General features: G+C 39.9%; 1 protein-coding gene across 1 annotated transcript in view; it reads left to right on the top strand.

Moving 5' to 3' along the window:
- Positions 1-22,022, top strand: part of ITGA11 (integrin subunit alpha 11) — a 127,271-nt gene that overhangs the window by 20,097 nt on the left and 85,152 nt on the right. Inside the window, exon 2 of the mRNA XM_088139244.1 lies at positions 12,374-12,485. Within this exon, the coding sequence (XP_087995370.1) occupies positions 12,374-12,485 (112 nt within the window). The remainder of the gene's footprint in view (positions 1-12,373; positions 12,486-22,022) is intronic.

Here is a 22,022-nt window from a genome sequence, read left to right as displayed (position 1 = left end):
TGTTGCATCTCCTAAGGACTTTCATAAATGAGACATTACTTATTATGCCTGCATTGACTAATTGATTAAAAAGTTTACATCCCAGAAGCAGAAGATTTAAGGATGTGCACCACTGTGTATTATTTACCTCTCTTGCATTGCAGGAAAGTACAGTAGAGCTTTTTAGAACAATTAGAGCCACCATTGAATATAACAGATGGAAGCTTTACAAAGAGATTCAAATTTGGGGGGCGGGGAAGGAATTTCCTGATCATGTATTAAGCAGTGGAAGACCCTGCCTCCTGAAATTATGGGGGCTCCATCCCTGGCAGTTTTTAAACAAAGGCTAGAGAGCCATTTGTCTGAAATGGTCTGAGGATCCTGCCCTGGGCAAGGGGCTGGATTAGAAGACCTCCAGGGTCCCTTCCAATCCTTTGATTCTATGATCAAAACTATTATGTTGCTGTTAAGGAATGTGTCTGTTCCTAGATCATAAAGGATGTTATGTTACTTTGTATTCTTATTAGCTATAACATAATTGTATTCCTTTACTGATGTATGTGAACACTCAAGCTGCCTTTGATTAAACATATATAAGATCAGTATAGCATTATAATTTTTGTTCTTAGTTCATCTGGATACAAGAGACCAGCAACTTACTGTAACTAGCTAACTTTGGAATAATAAAAGGATCGTTTGGACGCTATCCAGTTGTGACAAACTCATACTGGCTCCTGTTAATTGTAGCATTGCCTATCCAAGTGCTCACAAACATGCTGTTTGATCATCTTTTCAAGGACATTACCCAAGGTGACAGGTTTGTAGTTTCCCAGATCTTCCTCCTTCCCCATTCTGAAGAGGTTTTTGCTCTTTTCCAATCTTCCTGCCAGGGGGTCCATCAGGACTTATCCCACAAAGTAATATCAGTAGTCCTCTAGCGGAAGACCCTGGTAGTGGTTGTTGAGCTTCACCAGCACAAAGTGCCTCCTGATCCTTTTGCTGCTTTTGGTCACATACTTCCATGTGGTAAATGGAGAATTTTCTGTTCTCTAGTGCTCTTTTCATTTCTCTGCTCTACTGGAGAACATTAGCTGTCCTCATCAACAAGTCTCCTCTTCCCTATATTTTGGAGCGTACAAACTTTCTCCTCAAGTCCCTTTGCTTTTTCTTCCGTTAAGGATGCAAGCTTGCACTTGCAGCAGGTGTAGTTTGGATCCTCTTCAGGCAAGAGGACCAACATCGCACACAACTTACAGATCATGACAGTGCTTCCCTGTGTTCTCTATGCTGCTTGGATCTTTTCCTATGAAACATTTCTGTTTGTTTGCTGTGGTTGAGAGTTCCCAAAAGCTGCCTGTGTGAGTGAGGATCAGCCTGGATTGGATGAAGAAGAGAAAAAGTTCCTTCCCCTTGATCTCTCCCATTGAAACCTGCTGTTTGCTCTTTCCATTTGCTTGCTTAGGGAGTTTGTTCTGTAGAAACTAGGTTGCTTATATGCTCATTTGAGCTGCCTCAGTTAGGTCACCAAGAGCAACATTCCAATTAGATACAATGGAAATCAACTGCACTGAGGAAATTTTCATCAATTAGCAATCTGTTAACTGCTTTTTTCCTGTAGCTCAAAACCATTATTGCCCATTCTGCATTCTGTAATGACAGAGGACAGTCTTGATTTTTTTCTAAGCAAAGATCTTTTCAGGTATTTGAAGAGAGATATATTCCCTCTGTGTTTTCCCTTCTCAAAGCCAAACACCCCCAACTCCTCTGTCTCTCTGTCTCTCTGTCTCTCTGTCTGTCTGTCTGTTAAATTTGTATGCCACCCATCTCCCCCAACGGGTGACTCCGTCAATCTCCTTCATAGGTCTTTAGGCTTTTCTGTACTGCAGCCATAAGCTGCTGGACTCTGTGTAAACCAATGGAGCCAGCGGAAAAAATCTTTTTCCAGATTTCAACCCCTTTCTCCACTTTGGCCATGGTGATGGAATGATTACTTCCTGTGATTTAGATACTATATTGGTACAGTCAGAATTTGTATTTTCTGGAGCCATATCACATTGTTATATTCCATATGTAATCACTTGTTATCCCAAGCTTTTTCACAAGTACTAGTGCCAATCAGGTTTCCTCCATATTACACCTGTGGATTTGATTTCGGTTTACATTGGTCTCTGTTAAATTCTATTCTATTATTTTTAATCTACAACTGGGTGGCCCAAGTCCTGCCTCTTTTTAATGTGTTGCATGCTCTGCACAGACTAACAAGGGATGAGGCTTCAATCACCTGGTCATGCCTGTCATTTTGAACAGTGATCCTTGCCACAGTTGCCCTGATTCTCATGTGGAATCAAAATGCAGGACAAACCAAATAACCAAGGCTTACTGCAGTGTTTATTGAACAGTATGTACTGGAGGGGACCCTACCAAAAGGATAGTGAGGGACACCTGTGCAAAGAGATGCACTGTTGTTTATATATTTCAGAAAAAAGGAGAAGATGTAAGTATACATATTCATGTGATGATGCAGGCATACATATTCATAAGTAATAGGTCTCCAGTTACTTCTTGTCTTTCTGCTATCTACTATTTACAAAGAAAACAACTGACTTAATGAGAAGAAACAGATCAAAGGGAGGAGGGCAATTTAGGGTGCCAAATGCCAAGAAGAAATCCTTCGGGACAGATTCCTGAGCTGCCATGGAAAAGTACTAATAAAAAGTTACAACAAGTTTGTGTGAACTGGGGAGTTCACACTAGCTCCAAGGCTATTCTAATGTACAGTATGTGCTCCCGTTCATCTGAAAACTAATTTTCCCCACGCTCAGATTTTTTATTTTTTTTTTCAATTTCCTAGGATCTTAGCTATCTCACCCAATTTTGTGTCATCTGAAAATTTAATAAATTTCCACCCATCTCTTTATTTATTTATTTATTTTATTTATTTTCAAATTTGTATGCCACCCATCTCCCCCAATGGGTGACTCTGGGCGGCTCACAATAATAAAAAAGAAAAAACACAGGACTCTCCAGACATGGACATAATCTATAAATAGTTTAAAAACATATATAAAAATGGCCTAAAAACCTCCTATAATTTGGCCCTAAAAAACCTGTAAGATGCTGGGGGGGGACAACCCCTCACCCCACCAGCCATCTCCACAGGTGCAGGCCCCCCTCTGGCCCCCAGGCCTTCTGGCAGAGCCAGGATTTGATCCCTTTCCTGAAGGCCACGAGGGAGGGGGCACACCGCACCTCAGGGGGCAAGATGTTCCATAGGGCAGGAGCCACAGCAGAAAAGGCCCTCTGCCTAGACCCCACCAATTGAAATTCCTTGACCGGTGGGGTCTGCAACCTGCCCCTTCTGCTGGACCGAGTGGGGCAGGCTGAGATGACCGGGGCGAGGCGGTTCCTCAGATAACCATTAATCTAAACCATTAATAAAAATATAAGAATACACAGGCCAGGACTTTGACTGGACATCAGGAAATATTACCTTGATGGTAAGAGCTGTTCAACAATGGAACAGATTGCCTTGGAAAATACTTAACTGCAGACTGGATAGCCATCTGTGGTGGATGCTGTATTAGACTAGGTAATCTCAAAAGTCACTTCCAATGCTTACGCTCTATGAGTTTATGATTCTATAACTGAGCCTCATGATATATCTCTATATCTTCCTCCAGTTTAAGTAGGAACTAGATATTAGCAATCTGTCAGTACAGTTTTCAAACTATCTATGTATCTACTAAATTATCAGGCCATCCTGCTGATACTTACCATCCTTCTAATTGGAGTGTTGCAGTATGCTTTATCAAATGCTTTGCTAAAATCAAAATGTGTGATGTCTATAGCAGTAAAGAAATTACCAGTTCAAAAATAAGATTAATCTAGTAAATTATTTTTGTAAAATCCAGGCTATTTTGGGTAATCACCACATTGTTTTCAAGTTGCTTAATGACTGATCACTCTGATTTGCTCTTGAAACTTCCCAGGTATTGATGTGAGATAAACTGGTTTAAAAGTTATCTTGATTCTCTTCTCCTCTTCTATTTTTGAAGGTATTTGCTTTCTTCCTGCCATCTAGAACTATCTGTTCTATAGGATTTCTCAAAAGTAATACATAATGGTTTACACAAACTATCCTTATGTTTCTTCATTACCCTAGGATATAACATTTTCCTCCTTGGAATTGTTCACAATTGTGCTTTTAAAGTTTTTAAGCTTTTAAACTTCCCTTTTAAAGGACTCTCATCTACAGTACTTTGGGCAATGTTTCTCCTTATGTTCTCCAGCCATGAAATCCTACTTCTCTTTGATCTGAATTTATTAAAAACCTCTTTATTGATTACAAAGGTATGTGTTTGTTAGTTGCCTTAAAATCAAAATGCATTAAATGGTTACTTTCCAAATGGATTAATATCTAATCGTTCTCTTGTACCTTTCTCCACTTTCTGAAGTCATCAGCAAGGCAAGGCAGGAATTTCTTGGAAAGGTCATGCTTGGCAGAATTTTTCTTCCAACAGATGTCAGGTTAATTAAAATCCCCCATCTTTGTTACTTCATGCCTTTATGAAATGTCTATATTTGTTTCTGGAAAGCATAACCATTTTTTCCCTTGGCTGGACAGTGATGATAGACCATAAAAATAGTATGGCATTTATTTGTTCCCTCACTAATGTTACTCAATTGTATGTGCTTGGATACCTGCAGAGGTATGGATACTTATAATATAAAGTGCAACACCTCTTTTGTATTCATCACTTTTTTTCATTTCTATTCCATTTGAACAAATAGTGCCCTTCAGTTGCTACATTTCAGTCATGACCATCATCAGGTTTTACTTCTTAAATCATAGTCACTTTTCTTTGCTAAGAGATCTAGCTCAACTTGCCTATTTTCATAGTCTGAGCACTTGCATAGTGAATTAAAAAAAAATTCATTGAATGGTTTTAAGGCCTCATTACAACAACACTCTCACTTCTATATTGTATGAGTCTTACCTAAGATCTTTACTTCAGGCCTTTCACCTGTAACTCACACATGATTCAGTTTAAAACATTCCTGATCAAGATCAAACAATTTTAGCAATACTTTTGAGAAACAAACTATCTTGTACCATCATCTAGATAACTCAGGCAATAGTACCAGAAATCAAACACTATTCTGGAAACCAGTTGTTCACCTACAATGTTCTTTTTCCCCCCCATCACCCATTTATTATTACTCTTGGCAATTCCTCAATGAATTATAAGGAAGAGATAATTACCAATGGACTTGACATTTGTACTGTACTATATCATCTGTAATCTGTAGTCCTGGCAGATAGCATACTTCATCAACCTATGGGTCCAATTGGCACATATTTGTTTCTGTTCCTCATAGTAGCAAGTTGCCAACTAGCACAACTCTTTGCTTCATCTTATGTGATGCTGCTATACATCCTCGGCCTGTTAGGGATCCACAGTTCTGTGTTTTCTTCAGCAGTGTCTCTTTGTTCCTCTGAAGCTCAGAGCCTGTTTCTTCTGCAGGGGGCTCAGAACTCTTTCTGAATTCCAGTAGTGCAGGATAGCTTCTATGTCAGTTTTTTCCAGTTGTCATTTTCATTTACATATTCTTTTTTTTTAAGTTTTTATTTTTATTAAAGTTTCCAGATACAAAGATTAAAAAACTAATACAAACTAAGAAAAATATAAAAAATAAAAAGCCTGGAGAAAAAAAATTAAAAAGAGAAGAAAAAATATAGTAAAGAAAAGAGAAAAGAGATATATAAAGAAATGACTTCCCCCGTATCATGATAAATATAAACAATTTCAGTAACTTATCACTTTCTCTGATACTACAACAAAAAATCTCTTCATCCCATATATCATCTTTTAACTATAAACAAATTTTTAAAGCTCATCATTTGGTCCTGGTCAGTAAAAATCCATTAGTTACCAGAAACAACAACATATTTTAACCTTGATTAAATAAACCAACTTTATATTCCTTCCCTTTGCTTTTAACAATCTTGATCTTTAATCACTTTAAATAGTGTTCCAGAACTTGATTTCTTCTCATTTTCTCTTTGTCTCTTCTCAGGAACTCCTTCAAAACTTTAACATGTCTCTTTTGTAGATCCAAAATAAGAAAGTTATCCAATTCACCCTTCTGATTTGTATATCCCTTTTAATTATTAAGATATCAGCCAGTGTCACTTGTAAATCCAGCGTAACATCTTTTTCCGTATCATTCTTGTAATCTGTCATTTTAAATCCACATTTGAATCAACCTCAATCTCAGTCTTGTCCAGTAAAACCTGTTCCTCTTCTAGAACTGTGATGGAAGGCATGAGCAGGGAAGGTTCTGGAATGGAGCTTCAAGGTTGCCAGGAGGGGGGAGAGACGTTCCAGGGGAAACACCTCCTCAGTCCCCAGCCGGAGTGTGGGAAAGCCAAGAGAATGGGACTAGAATGGGCCTCATGGTTATAGTCACTGTTGTTGTGGTGTAGATTTAATTTGGTGAGATTCTGTCTATTAGGTGTAAGTTAATAAAGAGCTAAACTGTTTTGGACTGTCTCGCTATTGTTCTTGGGCTGAACCTGACAATAACCTCTTTTAAATCCATTTTTATGATAGCAGACAGTCTTAAGAGTAACTTCTGAGTGCATTGTTCCCAAATATCCTTGAATTCTTCCAAAGTTAGAGTATTTTGCTCCATTCTGTATTAGTGGGTCTCTTCTCCTTTAATTATAATCTGTAGTTCTTTCTGGTTCTCTCTAGCATCCAACCTGCAAAGTCCCATCTTATCCTGTTTTTTTCTAATCAACAGCATTTTCCCACAGGAAGGTTTCTTATACTTAATTTCAAAATCTTTATATGTTTTTGTATAGAATTCTAAACAACCCACAGGAAGGATTCTTGAAATTAATTTCAAAATCTTATTACAAATCCATCTGGCCCCTTAGTATGTTTATAACTTACCAAAATCACTTTTTGCTGTTTATTCCAAAATAAGAATCTTTTAAGTCCTTAAACTTGCATAAAACTTCTTTCATCAAGGATTGAAGGAGACTCACCCGATGTAATGAAACTTGCCTTCTGAAGGTTCTTAATATAAAACAAAAACTGTTAACAAGCAATTTCTAGAAGTGATTAAGAAAGGAAGTATGGGGACCCAGTGTCCTTTTGAAGGCCTTGACTGCGGCTTGGGCAAAGATGGTGATCCCTTGGCTCCCAGAGCGCTAAAGACCGCTGTCTTCACGGGAAGCTACTGTCTGGAGCACTTGTGGGTGATCCCGAGTCCTCTCCTTGTCCAGAGAGGAATTCCAAGAAGATGGTCCATTCACCAGCTCCTCCCATTGCTGTAGTTGTCAGCTCCGCTCATAGTGGATCTGTCTTCAGTTTGCCATTGCTTCCCCGGAAATCATCATTTTCATATTCTGAGTTTGCTTCTTTGTTTGATTTTCTTCCTTATGAAGAGTTTGTTTCTCTGTCAGTTGTTGTTATGGCTCCTCCTTTGTTATAGTGTAAATATCTTAATCTCCTCCTATAAACTGAACTATGGCCTTAGCTGCTCCAATCTGTCTGGCTCACCTGATGAGGACTCAGCAGTAAAATACTGAGTTCCTGACTTTACTCAGCAAAACTCAGTTTGTAGGCTAAGATTTGGCAGAAGTCTCCGGTGACATCTCAGCTAGATAAGAATCAATATTTCAACAAGCACGCCATACGTGTGTGATGTACAAGCGCCTCTAATACTCAGGGTGGTTCTTCACAGTATTTCACAGTATTTCTTCCTGCCCTTCCCACAAGTTAACAGATAACTTGTTAATTTCATGCACTGCATAGTGGCATTGAAGCTGAATAACAGCTGAGTGTTTACATAACCACCAATTCTGGCCTGAAAAGTGTTGGCTCTTGGCTTCTTTTTCACACAATCCTATACTTTTCCTTGAAGCACTGTTACAAGCTTGTATTTGTAATAATCATACGCCAGGTTGTTTTCAGGCATAAAACAGGCTACTGTTACATGGGAATTTGGTTCTAAGGAAACAGGTCTTGCTTTTCCTTACAACCAGCAAGCTTGGGCTTGCCATTATGGTGGGGGGCAGCTGCCAGTCTCCAGGGAGGTAGCCTAAACTTATGTATGCTGTCAGTAATTCAAGACACAGATCAGCAACAATGAAGCTTTTATTGATTCAAACTTTCGAAAAATTCAAACACACATTCATTCACTCATATCATTTATATATCACTCCACATCTAGGCTGGCCAGGCCTAGCTTGAGTTCCAGGGAAGACAGCCATATAGCATAGGTGGGGGTCTGGAAAATGGGGTCTTCCAACAGAGACCTGTACAGCTTGCTCTTTTATCCTTTGCCAGCAGTGTCCATCACATATTCCTTTCCATGTCACCTCAGCCTTTTGTTGACCTGTTAGGTTGCTGAATCAAGCTACTTACTGCGTGGCAGTTAACTGTTAACTTCCTTATCTCTGGTTGCTGTCCTGTAATGTCTGTCTAGTCTGATCTGATGTGATCTCAGTGAATCACTTCCTGGTTCTGTGCATTAGCACATAACCCCAGCATATACATAGCTGGTTTCCCATTCTCATGTGGTGATAAAGTTGTTTTCTTTTCATAGTCCACTCCCTTAGTTTAACTATCACTGGTGCTAGGTTGCTTGCTGACACCCAAAGTTCAAGAAAAAATAAAATGAAGTTGCTTCGGCCAAACTTATAACAGCCATAGGCATTGGAGGGAACAATGTCACATCTTTCATTTCTGTTTTTTATGGTGTATCACAAATAGAAAGGCTTTTATTTCTTCTTGTTCCTTTCTCAGGTTATCCTAACAGAAAATTTGGTAGGTACTTCCCCCTTGAACCTATTTAAAATTCTTGATGGCTTTCCTCAATTCCTCATTTGCAGAATTCACTTTCTGGAGCCTGGCTGCTTTATATTCCTCTTACAGTCTCTGCTTGTTCAGCTGGAAGAACTCACAATGGAAAATCTGAAGCTGTCAGGATGAACTCTTTGCAATTCAGCAGCTATACAGGAGACTATTTTTTTACTCCACATAGCTTAGCACATAGTCTGTCAGCACCCATAGCTCTGTGGTGAGCCCTCTCTTCCTTGTCTTTTCCTCCTATTAAACTACACTACACAAACTCCTTTTAGTCATCCCTGTTCATTTGATCAGTGACTTTTTAATCTGGAATATTATTATTTGTTCTCTTGGGATTATAGGGCTATTTAAATCAACAGTGCTTTATAAATTATCTACATATTCTCTCTGTAACGCACATATACGCATACACTTTTAAGTATAAGTAACTGACAAATTAGGAAAACACTGCATTTGATTATTCTAATTTATGAAACTACTGAAATACTTTTGTCTCTAAAGGAACACAAGGCTTTTATTTCAGGCAATGAACTAACCCAGATTGCTTCCAAACTATGCATGCACTGTGGAACTGAGATGCTTTACTCAATTACATTTTATGGCAACCCTATAAAACATTGTTGCCTTCCTATGAATTCCTTGGGGTACTTCCATTCTCCCATTCAGTTCTTTCAGACTACAGTTAATTAGGAAACAAACTAAGAAGTGTCACAGTCTCCACAGGTATAGATTCACCTTGATCCCACTTTCAACTGATCAGTGCTACTTGGCAATTATCTCAATCCTAAACTCCATCCGCTTGCTTCCTATGGCTGCTGTGGGAGAATCACCCTATTCTTTTCATTTAGCAACGTTTCTGATGTCTGGTGAGGAAGAAGGAGCCCTTTTCAGAGTACAGCTGCTTGTCAAACTTATCAAACGTCCTTCAGTCTTTTGACTTCTTTCTATTTTACCATCATGTCCTCTTTCAGAACTCTGTCAGTTCTACAGGGGATTGGAAAGGGGCCAAAAAAGATGGTGGTTGTGCAGCCAAAGCCCTCCCTAATTTTATATGCACTGCAGACACAACACACATTTAAAAAGACAGGTGTTTGATTACATGATCACAGCTGCCATCTTGACTTTTTTACCTTTCCATGATACTCCTGCAGCTCTGTGTCATGACTCCTGTCCCTAGAGATGGTATCTTTGTTTTTCTTATGCAAAATAATTTCCCCATGTGGCCTTACCTAAGTGTGTTTTCAGTGCAAAGTGCAGGCACATGGGATGCCCCAGGAGCGTGCCTGGCTCTTCACTGAAGGGCAAAAGAATCTTCATTACTTCTTCTCTTCATTATACCTCAAGGGATGGATGAGAAATTCCCTCTTTACAAGTTTCTTGGTGACATGCCTTATTCCCAGTGGGTGGAGGTAAACTGGAGTGTTTCAGTGGAGGGCAATAAAATTGGTTATGGACGTGGGAAACCAGTCCTGTGAGAAAAGGTCAAAGAAATTGGCTGTGTTATCACAAGATGCTTACCCAGAGCAATGAAAGACTTTCCAGCTGATTTGCAAAGCAAGTAAAACTTGGTTAGTTTCAGCCTGAATTAGTTTCTTTGTGGCTTAATGTGTTATGCAAACCTAGCCAGCTTGTATTGTATTGTATTGTAGCCAGCTTGGTTAGTTTATGGTTTATTGTAGGACTAGCCAACCATTTGGTGCCAAGGGCTATGCTGAGCATTTGGAAGGGAGCTCAGGACTGCAGAGGAGGTGGGGAGGAAGTTTGGAGAGGGACCATCATATTCTCCATGCCTATTTTTTTGCTATTGCTACTTTTCATGTGTTTTCCACTTCAAAGGACAGTATATTGTTGCATTTCAGCTAGAAATGTAACAAAAATTAGAGGAGGGGTTGTGGGCTCCAAAAGATGGAGCTCAGAAACTGTAGATGGACTTGGACCCTGAGACCGTAAGTGCCATTCCTGGTTTGGTATGTTACTTCCAGTATCCAAGTCAAGTCAGAATGTTTTATCTAGGGAAGAGAGCCATACTGCATGGATGCTTGCATAAAAACTCTTCAAAATACACATTCTCATGTAGAAGATTCTCCTCTGTAGCAAAGGCCAAGACCAGGAGTGCACATTTTGATTGACTTCTCATTTTATTTAACTAATACCCTGCCCTCATATCAACATACGATACTTAAACCTAACACTCTGATGGTAACAGTGGCTGGGCAATGAGACCCATTTATTTATTAATAATTTTGATTTCTGAGGCTACCCAACTCACCGACTGCAGCTCTAAGAAGGACAGATTCTCTCCCTTGCTTAGGTCTTTAAGCAGAAGTTGTTAGAGAGATTCTAGGAGTGGATTTCTAAGATTCATTAGACCAGCAAGGCAATCTTCAGAGCCTTTAATGTTCTACAGTCCTTGTCTCTCCAACTAATGTATAGGTTGGAATTTCATACATTTCCAACAAATTTCATACATTTCCAAATAACATAAAATACATTGTAGCAGTTTAAATATTTCAAATTAAATATGCATATTACAGCAGGGTTTTAGTGAGAAATTAATGCAGAAAGAGAATGTAACAAAAATAATGATAAAAATGAAAACAAAAATGGAAAAATGGGTTGGACCAGAAATGGGCACCTTCCTCATTGCTCTAGACTGCAGAACTTGGGGAGGGGGGCATTGCCATAATCTGCAGAGGGCTGACCAATGGCTCTGTTTAGGGTAATCTAGGTAATATAACACTAACTGCGCCTGTTCCTGGACTGGGAGACTTTTCTCATTCATGCCTTAGCCACCTCCTTTTGAGTACTGTAATGCTGTCTACATGGGGCTGCCCTTGAAGAGCATCCGGAAAGTGCAGCTAATCCAGAATTACAGCAGATAGTTTTTGGCATTTCTTGTTATGCTTGCATAACACTCCTGCTCTGGGAGCTGCACTGGCTGCCAGTTGGCTGAGCATGATTCAAGGTGGTGATTAGCATCTATAAAACCCCACGTGGCAGAGGGCCAAGCTATTTACGGGACTGAGAGAAGTCTCTCATCTTCTCTCTTTCCCCACCAGATCTAGCAGCTTTGGATACTTTCATCAATGTCATCTTTACCCATGAGTTGTACCTTCTCTGTGGAACAGCTGCTGAGCAAAGCAAAGCACAGTTCAAATGTTAGCCAGCATTAACTGCTCCCAGAACCATCATGGATTAAAAACATTTTCAAAATGAAGAAGTATACTGTATATAGAAGCACTTTCTCATGTAGAAGAGTTCTCTTCAGGAGGCTTTTCCTCTTGTGAGAGGCACCAATAAACTTTGTCATCTTTGCAGAATCCTAACCTGAGACAGAGTTTTTAAAAAACTCCCATAAAAATGAATTTGAAAACTAAGCAATTGACAAACTTAATATCACAACTTCAGGTGACTGTACTGTTCTCTTAGGTGTAATTTCATCCATTTTCTGAGTTTAGAATCTTTGTTCTTTTCCTGTGCAACTGATTTCTGTTCATATTTATTTGTCTCAGGATTCTGTGATACCTTCAACATCGATACAAAGAAGCCAAGAATTATCCCAGGCTCCAGAGAAGCATATTTTGGCTACACAGTTCAACAACATGAAATCAATGGGAAGAAATGGTAAACTATACTGTCTTGGCCTGAGACTGAATAATTAGCTTCTTTTCCAGTTCTGCTGCTCTCCAGATGTGTTGAATATGGCTGCCGGGTTGGAAAATAATGAGAGCTGAAGGCGCATCTGGGAGTATCAGTCTGGAGAAGGCTGGCTTATATCGTGATGTTACTTAAGTTTAGAGCAAGGAGTGCGTCTTTTTTGATTCTTCTTTTATTGAGCTGCAACAAAATCTTTTGTTATGTTTGTTATTGTTATGTGGATACCAGAAATATCAATGCTAAATGGTGCCATTCTTTTTCCAAACTGCCTATGTACTGCTTTGTCTATAAAGGGAAAGGATAGAAGTTTGCTCAGTTTCTGCACAAATGTTTTCTTCAAGAAAAAATCCACGAGCGAGTAGCAATCTGTAACGTTTTCAGATTTACACATTCCATTCCCAGGGGCCTTGAAGGAGTAGAACACCAGCATCAATCTAAGTCTGTCAGCATCCAGCACTCAAAATGTTTGAAAAAGGAATTATGCTACTGACACTTGAATACAAATAGTGGTGGTGACATTTTGAAAAAGAACATGCTCTTTTTCATCAGGGAAATTTACATGTCAAAAAATAAAAGCAGGGTAATTTTTTTATGTAAAGAAATAGATTCGCCGTCCAATCACATTATGATTTAAACAGGGAGAAGATGTGTACAAGCCCTTCATATTCTAGAAGATGTTGCAAATATAAATGATTACAGAACTTTGAAAAAAAAATTAATCCATGAACATTCCATTAAAAATCCAGATTGCAATAGTTACCCTAGTAATACATTAATGTGCCTAAACCTACAGCATCCTGTCTTGCCTTCCTGGTTTGAGTTCTAAGTGCTCGGCCAGAATTTGAGGGTGAAGAAGTCTGGTGCAGGTGGAGCTAACTTTTCAGACTATTTCTCCAGTGCACTGGCAGCTGAGTGTATGAACTGACTCTGGAAGCAAATATTGTCTTTGACTTGGCATGAAATTTCCTTCTAGGATATTCAATCAGAGCGCTATTGCAGCCTTCGAGAAATGGATATCCAGTGTCTGAGCCAGCTATTAAGCTTCTTTCCTTTTAAAAAAATGTCTAAAATGCAAACTCAAGAATTAGTAGCTAAAATAAGCTAATGTAAGCCCAACATGACTTATCTGGCAAAAATATGAATCACTAAATAAACAAGTCAAGTATACAAAGCTGAGGGATGTATGTCATGCTACCAAAGAATCCAATGGCATGATGTTTGTGGTGCCCAGATTCAGCCAACTCTGCTAGGTCTGAAATTGGCAAAAAGCAGATGCACTGGAAAAAAGGAGAGAATGAAAAGAAAAAAAAGCAAAACCACAAATTTATGTTAAGGGGGAAACCAGATAAACCCTGAATTGCAAACTGCAAATATTCCAGAATCTAGTAAGAGGTATTGGGAAAGAAAAGCACATTAAAAAATTCAGTGACGGTCTCAGAAAATGTACAGAATAGAATGTTGTAATCACAGCATTTACAAACTGTGGCATCTCACCAAATGTTTAAAGATGAATTTGCTTAGCATTTTGGATGCATCTTGTGTCTTTTTTCTCCCCAGAGGGTACTTTTTTTAGACCTCATATTCTCCCAGATATCTTATCTGTATTAGATACAAACAGCATCTTAGTTTGGTGAGTTTGTGATGGAGGGATGGATCGAAGGAAGGAAGTCATTATAGCACTGAGCCTCAAGTCTCCTCCTACTTTTGAGATTTCACGCTGTTCACCAGAGTGAGGTGGATTTTGGCAATTGCCACTTGTTTATTCTTTTCTCAGATAAGAATTGATACATTTTTGGGGGGGGGGAGTGCTCTTACCAGCACTTACATTTTCACATTGGACATCTCTTTGCGGATTATATAGGTTTTTTTCCTCATGCAGGAGCTTTAAAAATCTCCATCTTAGTTTCCATCCAAAGCTTCTCTTAGGCTTTGGGGTCACCATATCCAAGGTGGCCTCAACAAAGTCTCTTGGCTATCAGTGTTAGTATTTTTTCCATTTCAACATTATCTCCTTTTCTTTATGGCAGGGGAAAAGCTAAGTAGCCTATATTTATCTCCTCCCCCCTCTTCCTTCCTTTTTTTTTTTCCGTCTCTCTGCTTGTATCTATTTAAAGTTTTCAGAGAGCTACTTTTTTCATTTTGAAGTTCAAGGGCAGCAGCCAAATGTTACCCATTTGGAGGAAAGGATTCCAAGTGTAATGGTGGTAGTGGAAAGTATGAAAAGAAAGAATTCAGATAGATTCCAAAGGAAAAAATAATTTTCACGCTCTAAAATACAGCCAACACATTAGGTCATCCTCTTTCTTCATTATCTTTCCAGATGGGCATTGAAGCTCATTCTTTCCTAACTGAGTGAACTTGGCTCCCTTTTTTTGTTTAAAATAAGCACACACTTTAGCTCCTTTTTTTCTTTCAGAGTGAATTTAATAGCTCTCAACAATGGGGAATCTCAAAATTTCTTATTTTGCTTAATTATTGAAATATTCCAAAATTTCTGAGTCTTATATTCTACACACATTTATTCATGCTTCATTTACAAAGATTTTATAAACCACTAGCTGGGATCCCTCACAGGCCTGCTTAGGTTTCCCAATTTATGTGATGGAGCTTGGGGGAGATTAGAGGATAGTTAAATAGCATAAACAGGGGCCTCTGATCTCTGAGGAATATGGACAAAAACTAGATTCAACTATTATTTAATAATGCTCTTCTTCTGTTACATTATGCATTTGGGGGAGCTCTAGGGTCTCATATTATTTAAAGAAAGCACTTCTGGATTCCTTTTCTCAGTTTTCTTCTCAGGACAGGTCAAGAAGATTCACCCATGGAAATAAGAGCAAGACCCAGAAATGTTAGGGAGAAACTAGATTTGTCCCTTTCCCAGTGACAGCCCACTGCCACTCCTCTCCAGCCACCCAGTGACCGGTCCAAGGGGGTTCTCATAGCAATGCATTGTAAGACAGTTATGATAGTTGTCTTGTAGGAAGAAGCCATGGGCATCTCCCAGGACATCTTTCATCTAAACTGGTCCCTTTAAGGCCCAGCAAACAGACCACCAACCCAGGTTGGGGCATCTCTCAGCTGCATCCCTAAGTGCATCTGGCAGCTGCTCCATGCAGCTCTTAGACAGGAGCCACCCATTCTAGCCTGACACCAAAGAAGCTGATGAACCTCACTGAGTGGTGGGATCAGTCCAGGAAAGCCAGGAAATCAGTATAGCTCTGAGTGGACAACAGCATGTCCTATTTCCCCATCACCGACACACACACAAATGATTTCATTTGAGAAATATATACATATATTCTCCCATCAGCTATGGAAGCTCCCTGGGGGACCTTGGACCAGTCATTCTCTCTCAGTCTAACAGCCAGTGTGGGATAGTGGTGAAGGTGCTGGACTGGGAGTGGGGAGGCCAAGGTCAAGTCTCCCATCAGCCATGGAAGTTCCCTGGAGGACTTTGGTCCCGTCACTCTCAGCCCAATCTATCTCATAGGATTGTTGTTGTAAGCTCCTGGAGAACAAGTGGCACATAAATCTAACAAATAAGAGAGGCATTCTTTTGGAGTGCTGAAGGTGCTGGACTAGGAGTGGGGAGACATGCTGGACCACCATGGTACTGTAGATTACAGTCCATAACCTTAGATGAAGAGGTTTTCATCCTGTAATAGTTTCTCAGGATGATGATGACGATGATAATGACAGTGATGGTGGTATTTGTGGGTGACATATCAGAGGGTGTAGTAAGAGCATAGGTTTATATGTCAGTGTGCCTCTGAGCTCTCTCCTACTCCACCCATCTTAAGTCCCAGTGATCAGTCAGCTGGGTGTGTATGTGTGTTCCATGAAACCAATGGACCCATGTTTGTTTGGGCAATTTGAATGATGGCTAAGCCCTTGTCTCAGAATATGACTGGAATTCTCCAACCCTGCTTCACCACACATTATGGAAAGCAATTGGTGGTTGTTTTTCCCACTGGCAGGAGAAGCTGGGAATGCGGGGGAAGGAAGTCAGGGAATCAAGCAATCGCTACTGTGAAATGGTCCCTCATTAAATATACTGAAAAGAAAAATGGACATGTATAGGAAATGGAAGAAGGGGCATATACCAATGAAGGATATAAGGAACTTGATCAACACCTCCCAGGAAACCTTCAGTCACCAAACAACACCCCTGAGTTCAAATCTTATACAGACAAGGCAACCCCCTTTTCTGAACTATTGCACTGAGGAAGCCTTGGTGAGATGCAAGGTGAAATGTCTGCAGAAAACCTGGTTAATACCTTGGTATTGATCTCTGGAAGCCTAAAACATCTGACCACAAGGTATGTACAGCAAACCTGGGCTATCTCTATTCCAAGAAATCCATAAATTGCCAGAAACTCTGTCAGAAAGGCTAATGCTCAGAATGAGGTGAGACCTGTGAGAAATGCCCAGAACACAAGAAAGGCTTTTTTAGGTATGTCAGAAACAAAAGGAAGGCAAAGAGGTTGTAGCTTTGTTGTGAAAAGAAAGGGGTGAGTTGGTAATGAGTGATATCAAGGCAGAACTCCTATTTTTACATCTGCCTTCTCTCAGAAGGGAGATAGAACCTCAGCTGGTCATTGCTGTGCTGCTGTTCAAAGTTCCTTCTGCTTTCCAGAGCCTCTCCCACTTTTCATATCTTTTATATCTAGCAGTCTTTCAATTTAATTTGGGCTTCTCTTTACATCCAGAAAAGGAACAAGATCCTTTCTCCTTTACTCTCCTTCCCATTTTACCTGTGTCCTCTTGGATGCAGACTTAGCCATTTTCCAATCCTAGAAAAAGAAATGTAAACCAACTTAATTGCAGACTTTTTCTCTCAGATCTTTAGTTATAGCTTATTTTTCATCCACCTAAATGACATCTTCCCGCTGGAGAAAAGCAGAAAGAAAAAAAGAAACCCACTCTGGCCTTTGGAGGGTCAAGAGGATAAGTCATATTGTGAGTCTATATTGTTGGGACTAGATTATATTGATGTTGTGTAAGCATGCTAGGATGATTCAGCAACTGGACATGTTCTAGAATATGCCCTCACCCTTAATCTCTCTGAATTCTGTAATGCATTAGAGGTCATGATAGGCTTTGGGTATGCAAGTGAACACATTTGTTCATAGGGTCCAGTACAAGCCATGAACCCATCAATGTCATGCAAATTACATACCTGGCATCATTTATGTGTGACATCACTTGCCCCTCTGCAGATCTCCATTTCTTATAGTATCAAAATGCATCTTTCTAAACATAGTCCTCTGAAACAGAGTTTAAAAATATGACAATTTTTTGAGTCGATAAATTAATTAGAACATTCAGGAAATATGGAAGCGGCAGACAATTAAGATCCAACCTGGAGTTCTGGAAATGTGTCTCAATTCAGTTTATGTCAGCATTTACAAAAATGAAACTGCTCAGGGACAAGGCAAACAGATTCAGCTTATATTTTAACGATACTCACCTCTCACTTCTTGAATGCACACCCAAATGCTATTTTATTGAAATAATTAGGTGTGCATTCAAGAAGCTTATTATTATATGCTTTTATGAGTCTTATTTGGATGATGCTTCCCCATGATCTCTAGAGCTAGGCAATTCATAAATGTTAGCAAATAAAGAATAAAATAAGTGATTTTTAAAAAATGCAAATGAAGCATTTTTGCTTATTGTGCTTTCATACTCACTGGAATATGAAAATAAAAAATGAACACAATAAACAAAAGTTGGCACACGAATGCATTTGTCTGGGAAAAGGATATACCAAACTTTATTATTTTATTTAGATAAGTTAGTTATACCAATGTGTATGTTGACAAAAGAGTATATACAGATTTCTGAAGACATTTTGAGGAGAAAAATAGTGCAAACAACTTTGTATATTGACTAAAATTAAAGAAATGACCAAATAAGTTAAACTGAAAATGACCAATTTGCTTACCCTCATTAAGCAAGATTTCCTGATGGTCTCTCAACGTTTCAGCACTGCTCTTTGTCTCCTAGGATCTTCAAAACTATGGAGACAATTCAGGCCCTCTTTTGCAGTAGTTCAGCCCACCTTTAGGAACTGTCCTGGGTAAGCACAACTCTTACAGCTGTCCCCATTTCTGCCATCATTCAATCCCTGAGCTGTTGTAAGGAATAGGGTTCTTGAAGCTGAGAGACCATGTTTTCTGTGCCAGTCAAGAAAAGCAAGATGGTGTGTGGCAGGAAACACATGTAAAAAGGGGCAGGGCTTCAGTCACATAGTCTTGACTTTTTTGACTCCTGCTTGTGGACATCCCTGCACAGAAGGAGCTCTACTAAGTGCCATCAATGATGCAGGCAGAAGGTGAGTCTAGATCAGCAGGTGGGATAAGAAGCAAGGAAGGAATGATTCAGACAACAAGATAAACCAGGCAAAGTTAGGTTTGGATGTTTATGGTTCAGCATGTTGTGGGAAAAGAGCCAGAATATTAAGCCAAAATACTTGGAGTATGCCATTCTGTGAGCACAGAAGTTGTGCCTTGTCAGTTTAGGTTTCAACTTTCACAAGTTATGGAGCCACTTTGGTGCCATGGTTAAGGTGCTGGCCTAGAAACCAGGGGACTGGGTTCTAGGCCTCCCTTTGTCATGATAGCCAGATAGGCCAGGCCCTCTCTCTCAGCCCAACCTACCTCACAGGGTTGTTGTTGAGAAAATAGGAGGCAGGAGTATTAGGTACACTTGCCACCTTGAGTTGACCAAAATACATCTTTAAAAAAGGTGGGATAAAAATATAATAATAATAATAATCTGCATGTAACTGTAAATCCTCCAACTCTGGCCAGAACCCTGCATCCAAGGATCTTGGTGCCAGAGTGAAAAAACAGGCTGCTCTGAACTAGTCTGTCCACGCAAGGCCTGGCCTCCTCTCCAGATGGTCAGCTTTAACTGCTGGGTTAGATGGAGGACATTTGTGAGTACCCTGGTGCTCCTTTGGATGGGACCCACAGGAAGATACAAAGTTAGAGCTGGCAGGGATTATGTTTATGACTTCGCTCTGCCAAGTGTTTCTACAGATTCATTTGTATCCTTCATTCATAACACAACTTGACTTTGTGGAAGAGCAGGAATCTGCCCAGCCAGGAGCCCAGAGCTTCCCTCCCTGGCACTGTCAGTGAGCACGTGAGCCAGAGAAGTTGGCAGCCAACCTTCGTATCCTTGAGGTAATAACACTTCTAGGAGCAGACATGACGTTCTCAGTCTTACTGTACAGTAATATGAAAGAAAGGAAGAAATGGCCTCTAATCTGCTTTGAAGATTTACAGCAATAATTGTGCAGTGCTGATCTGGAAAAGCAGTTAGTCATTTTCCCCAGCCATCTTGGCTGGCTAGCCACTGAATGCACCATGCTCCGGGGGTGGGGGTGGGGGTGGGGAGGCTGGCTGGCTGGCTGGCTTTATACCAATTTTTGCTAGACATTCAGAGCACAAATACAAGGAAGCTGAAAGCAGAGTTATGTGTTTTAACACCATCATACATTTGACAATTTCTGGAACCAAGCTACTGTGATGGGGTAGGCAGGTCCAGTCATCCTAAAGCATTTCCATATGAAAAAAAAAAAACTTTCCAGACTTAATTCTATCAGTGGAAAACTCCCTCTCCAACTGAGAGGCAAGCACAGAATTTCCATTTTTAAAATTTAAAGCATTTAAAAGCTCATTTTTGAAGCTTGAATTTTAGTACAGCTGTCCTCATAAAATGTGGCAGTGAGTTTCACAAGCTAATTGTACCTTTTGTGAAGAATTGCTTTCTTTTTTACACTCCTCCATGTATGAGAAATAGTGGAAAAAGTATTCCATAGTATTCCATTCCCTCCATAGCACAGGACCTGATCTGTTTATAAGGAGAGCACAAGACATTATAGATGTGGAATAGACCACCCATGGTTTTTATACTGCAAAGGCGCACTTGCTGCTACAATATATACATCCATCTTCTTATAAGTCCAGCTTTCTGCCTGACATTATGCATTGGTTCAAACCATCATTCCTTCACTCTTGCACATCCAGTGTCTTTTCTTTCTTTGCTCCCTTTCTAAGCAGTGTTCCATAAGTAAAACTGACAACAGACTGTACTCAGCAGCAGTACACAGAAGCCACAGTTACCGATAAGATAAGATAAGATAAGATAAGATAAGATAAGATAAGATAAGATAAGATAAGATGAAGGAAGGAAGGAAGGAAGGAAGGAAGGAAGGAAGGAAGGAAGGAAGGAAGGAAGGAAGGAAGGAAGGAAGGAAGGAAGGAGCTGAGAAAACAGCATCAAGAAGTTGAAGTGTGTGCTGCCTATTGTGTGGAAGCATTTGGCCCTCAAACGGGATGTAACACCCATGCTGTAACCTCTGTTAGAGCACATCACTCAGTCCAACCCCTCATATCCCCCTCTATGCTGAGGATTTTGGAAAAGCACAGGAGCCAGGCATGCAGGATCTATGAGGGCAGGCTGTTGTGTAGTGCATTGGTCAGAAGAAGAGCAAGTAAGCAGGATGAAATCCTGGGAGTCCAAAACCTGCCTTGTATCATCCATGTTTCCTTAATTGTCATAAGGATAGATTTCTTCATGTAAAAAATACCACAATAATACCAGGAAGTGGAGGATAACGGGGAGAATTCTGCAAGCCCCTTCTGTGCAGGAGCCCCAATTAAACCATCCCTTAAAATGTCTGTTCAGCCTCTAATGTTAAGGAGCAAAGAAGAGCCAATTGCTTCGTCTGTCATAGGTTCAGCTGTCAAACAACTTTATTTTAGGAGTGTCCATGGGGAGGGGTCAAAAAAGCCCAGATAGTGCCAGTGACCAGATGATCAAAGCCTTTTTATGCACTTAAAAAAGGAACCGCTTTGATCACATGGACATGGATGCATCTTGACTCTTGTTACTCCCTTCCCTCCCACTCCCTCAGCAGATGCCCATGCTTTATTTGCAGGAATTTTGAAACATTAAATTTTTCTTTCTTGGAACCTAAGAGGCGGCTGAGAGATTTTCCCATTAACGTTGGTCTGGTTTTCTAGGTGTTCAAGGATCTCAGACAAGATGTTCTGAATTTATCAATGGCTGCAAGACAGACAAATTTCTTCTTCAAACCATTAATTGTAAACCCCCAAAATATCTGCTCTTTTGCTAATAACCCAGCAACAGGTATCCAGGGCTACAGTCCTGTGATACTTACTTAGATGCAAACTCCTTTAAACAGTATGGAATTTATTTCCAAATAAGCAAGCCTAGGGCTGGATTCGAATATTTTGAAAGTTTCAGCATGAAATTGGAGCAAAAGCCCTGAACAATGCAAAACTGAAGAGATTTGGGGAAAAGGAAAAGTGTGGGGGGTGAGGGGCGGGGAGAGAGAAAGCTGTGATGACAAGACAATACATTCTGCATTTTTTTTGTTTAAAAAAAATCACCTTGAGATGGGCAATAGGGTTGAGGTGATTGCCAGAATGTGAATTATATAGCCTAGTCTAAAATGAATAATCT

The sequence above is a fragment of the Python bivittatus genome, unplaced genomic scaffold (assembly GCF_059951505.1).
Source record: "Python bivittatus isolate LINGU-HERP-01145 unplaced genomic scaffold, Pbiv_v1 ctg000210_np1212, whole genome shotgun sequence".
In the NCBI taxonomy this organism is placed as follows: domain Eukaryota; kingdom Metazoa; phylum Chordata; class Lepidosauria; order Squamata; family Pythonidae; genus Python; species Python bivittatus.
This window is presented reverse-complemented; position numbering and strand designations above follow the sequence as displayed.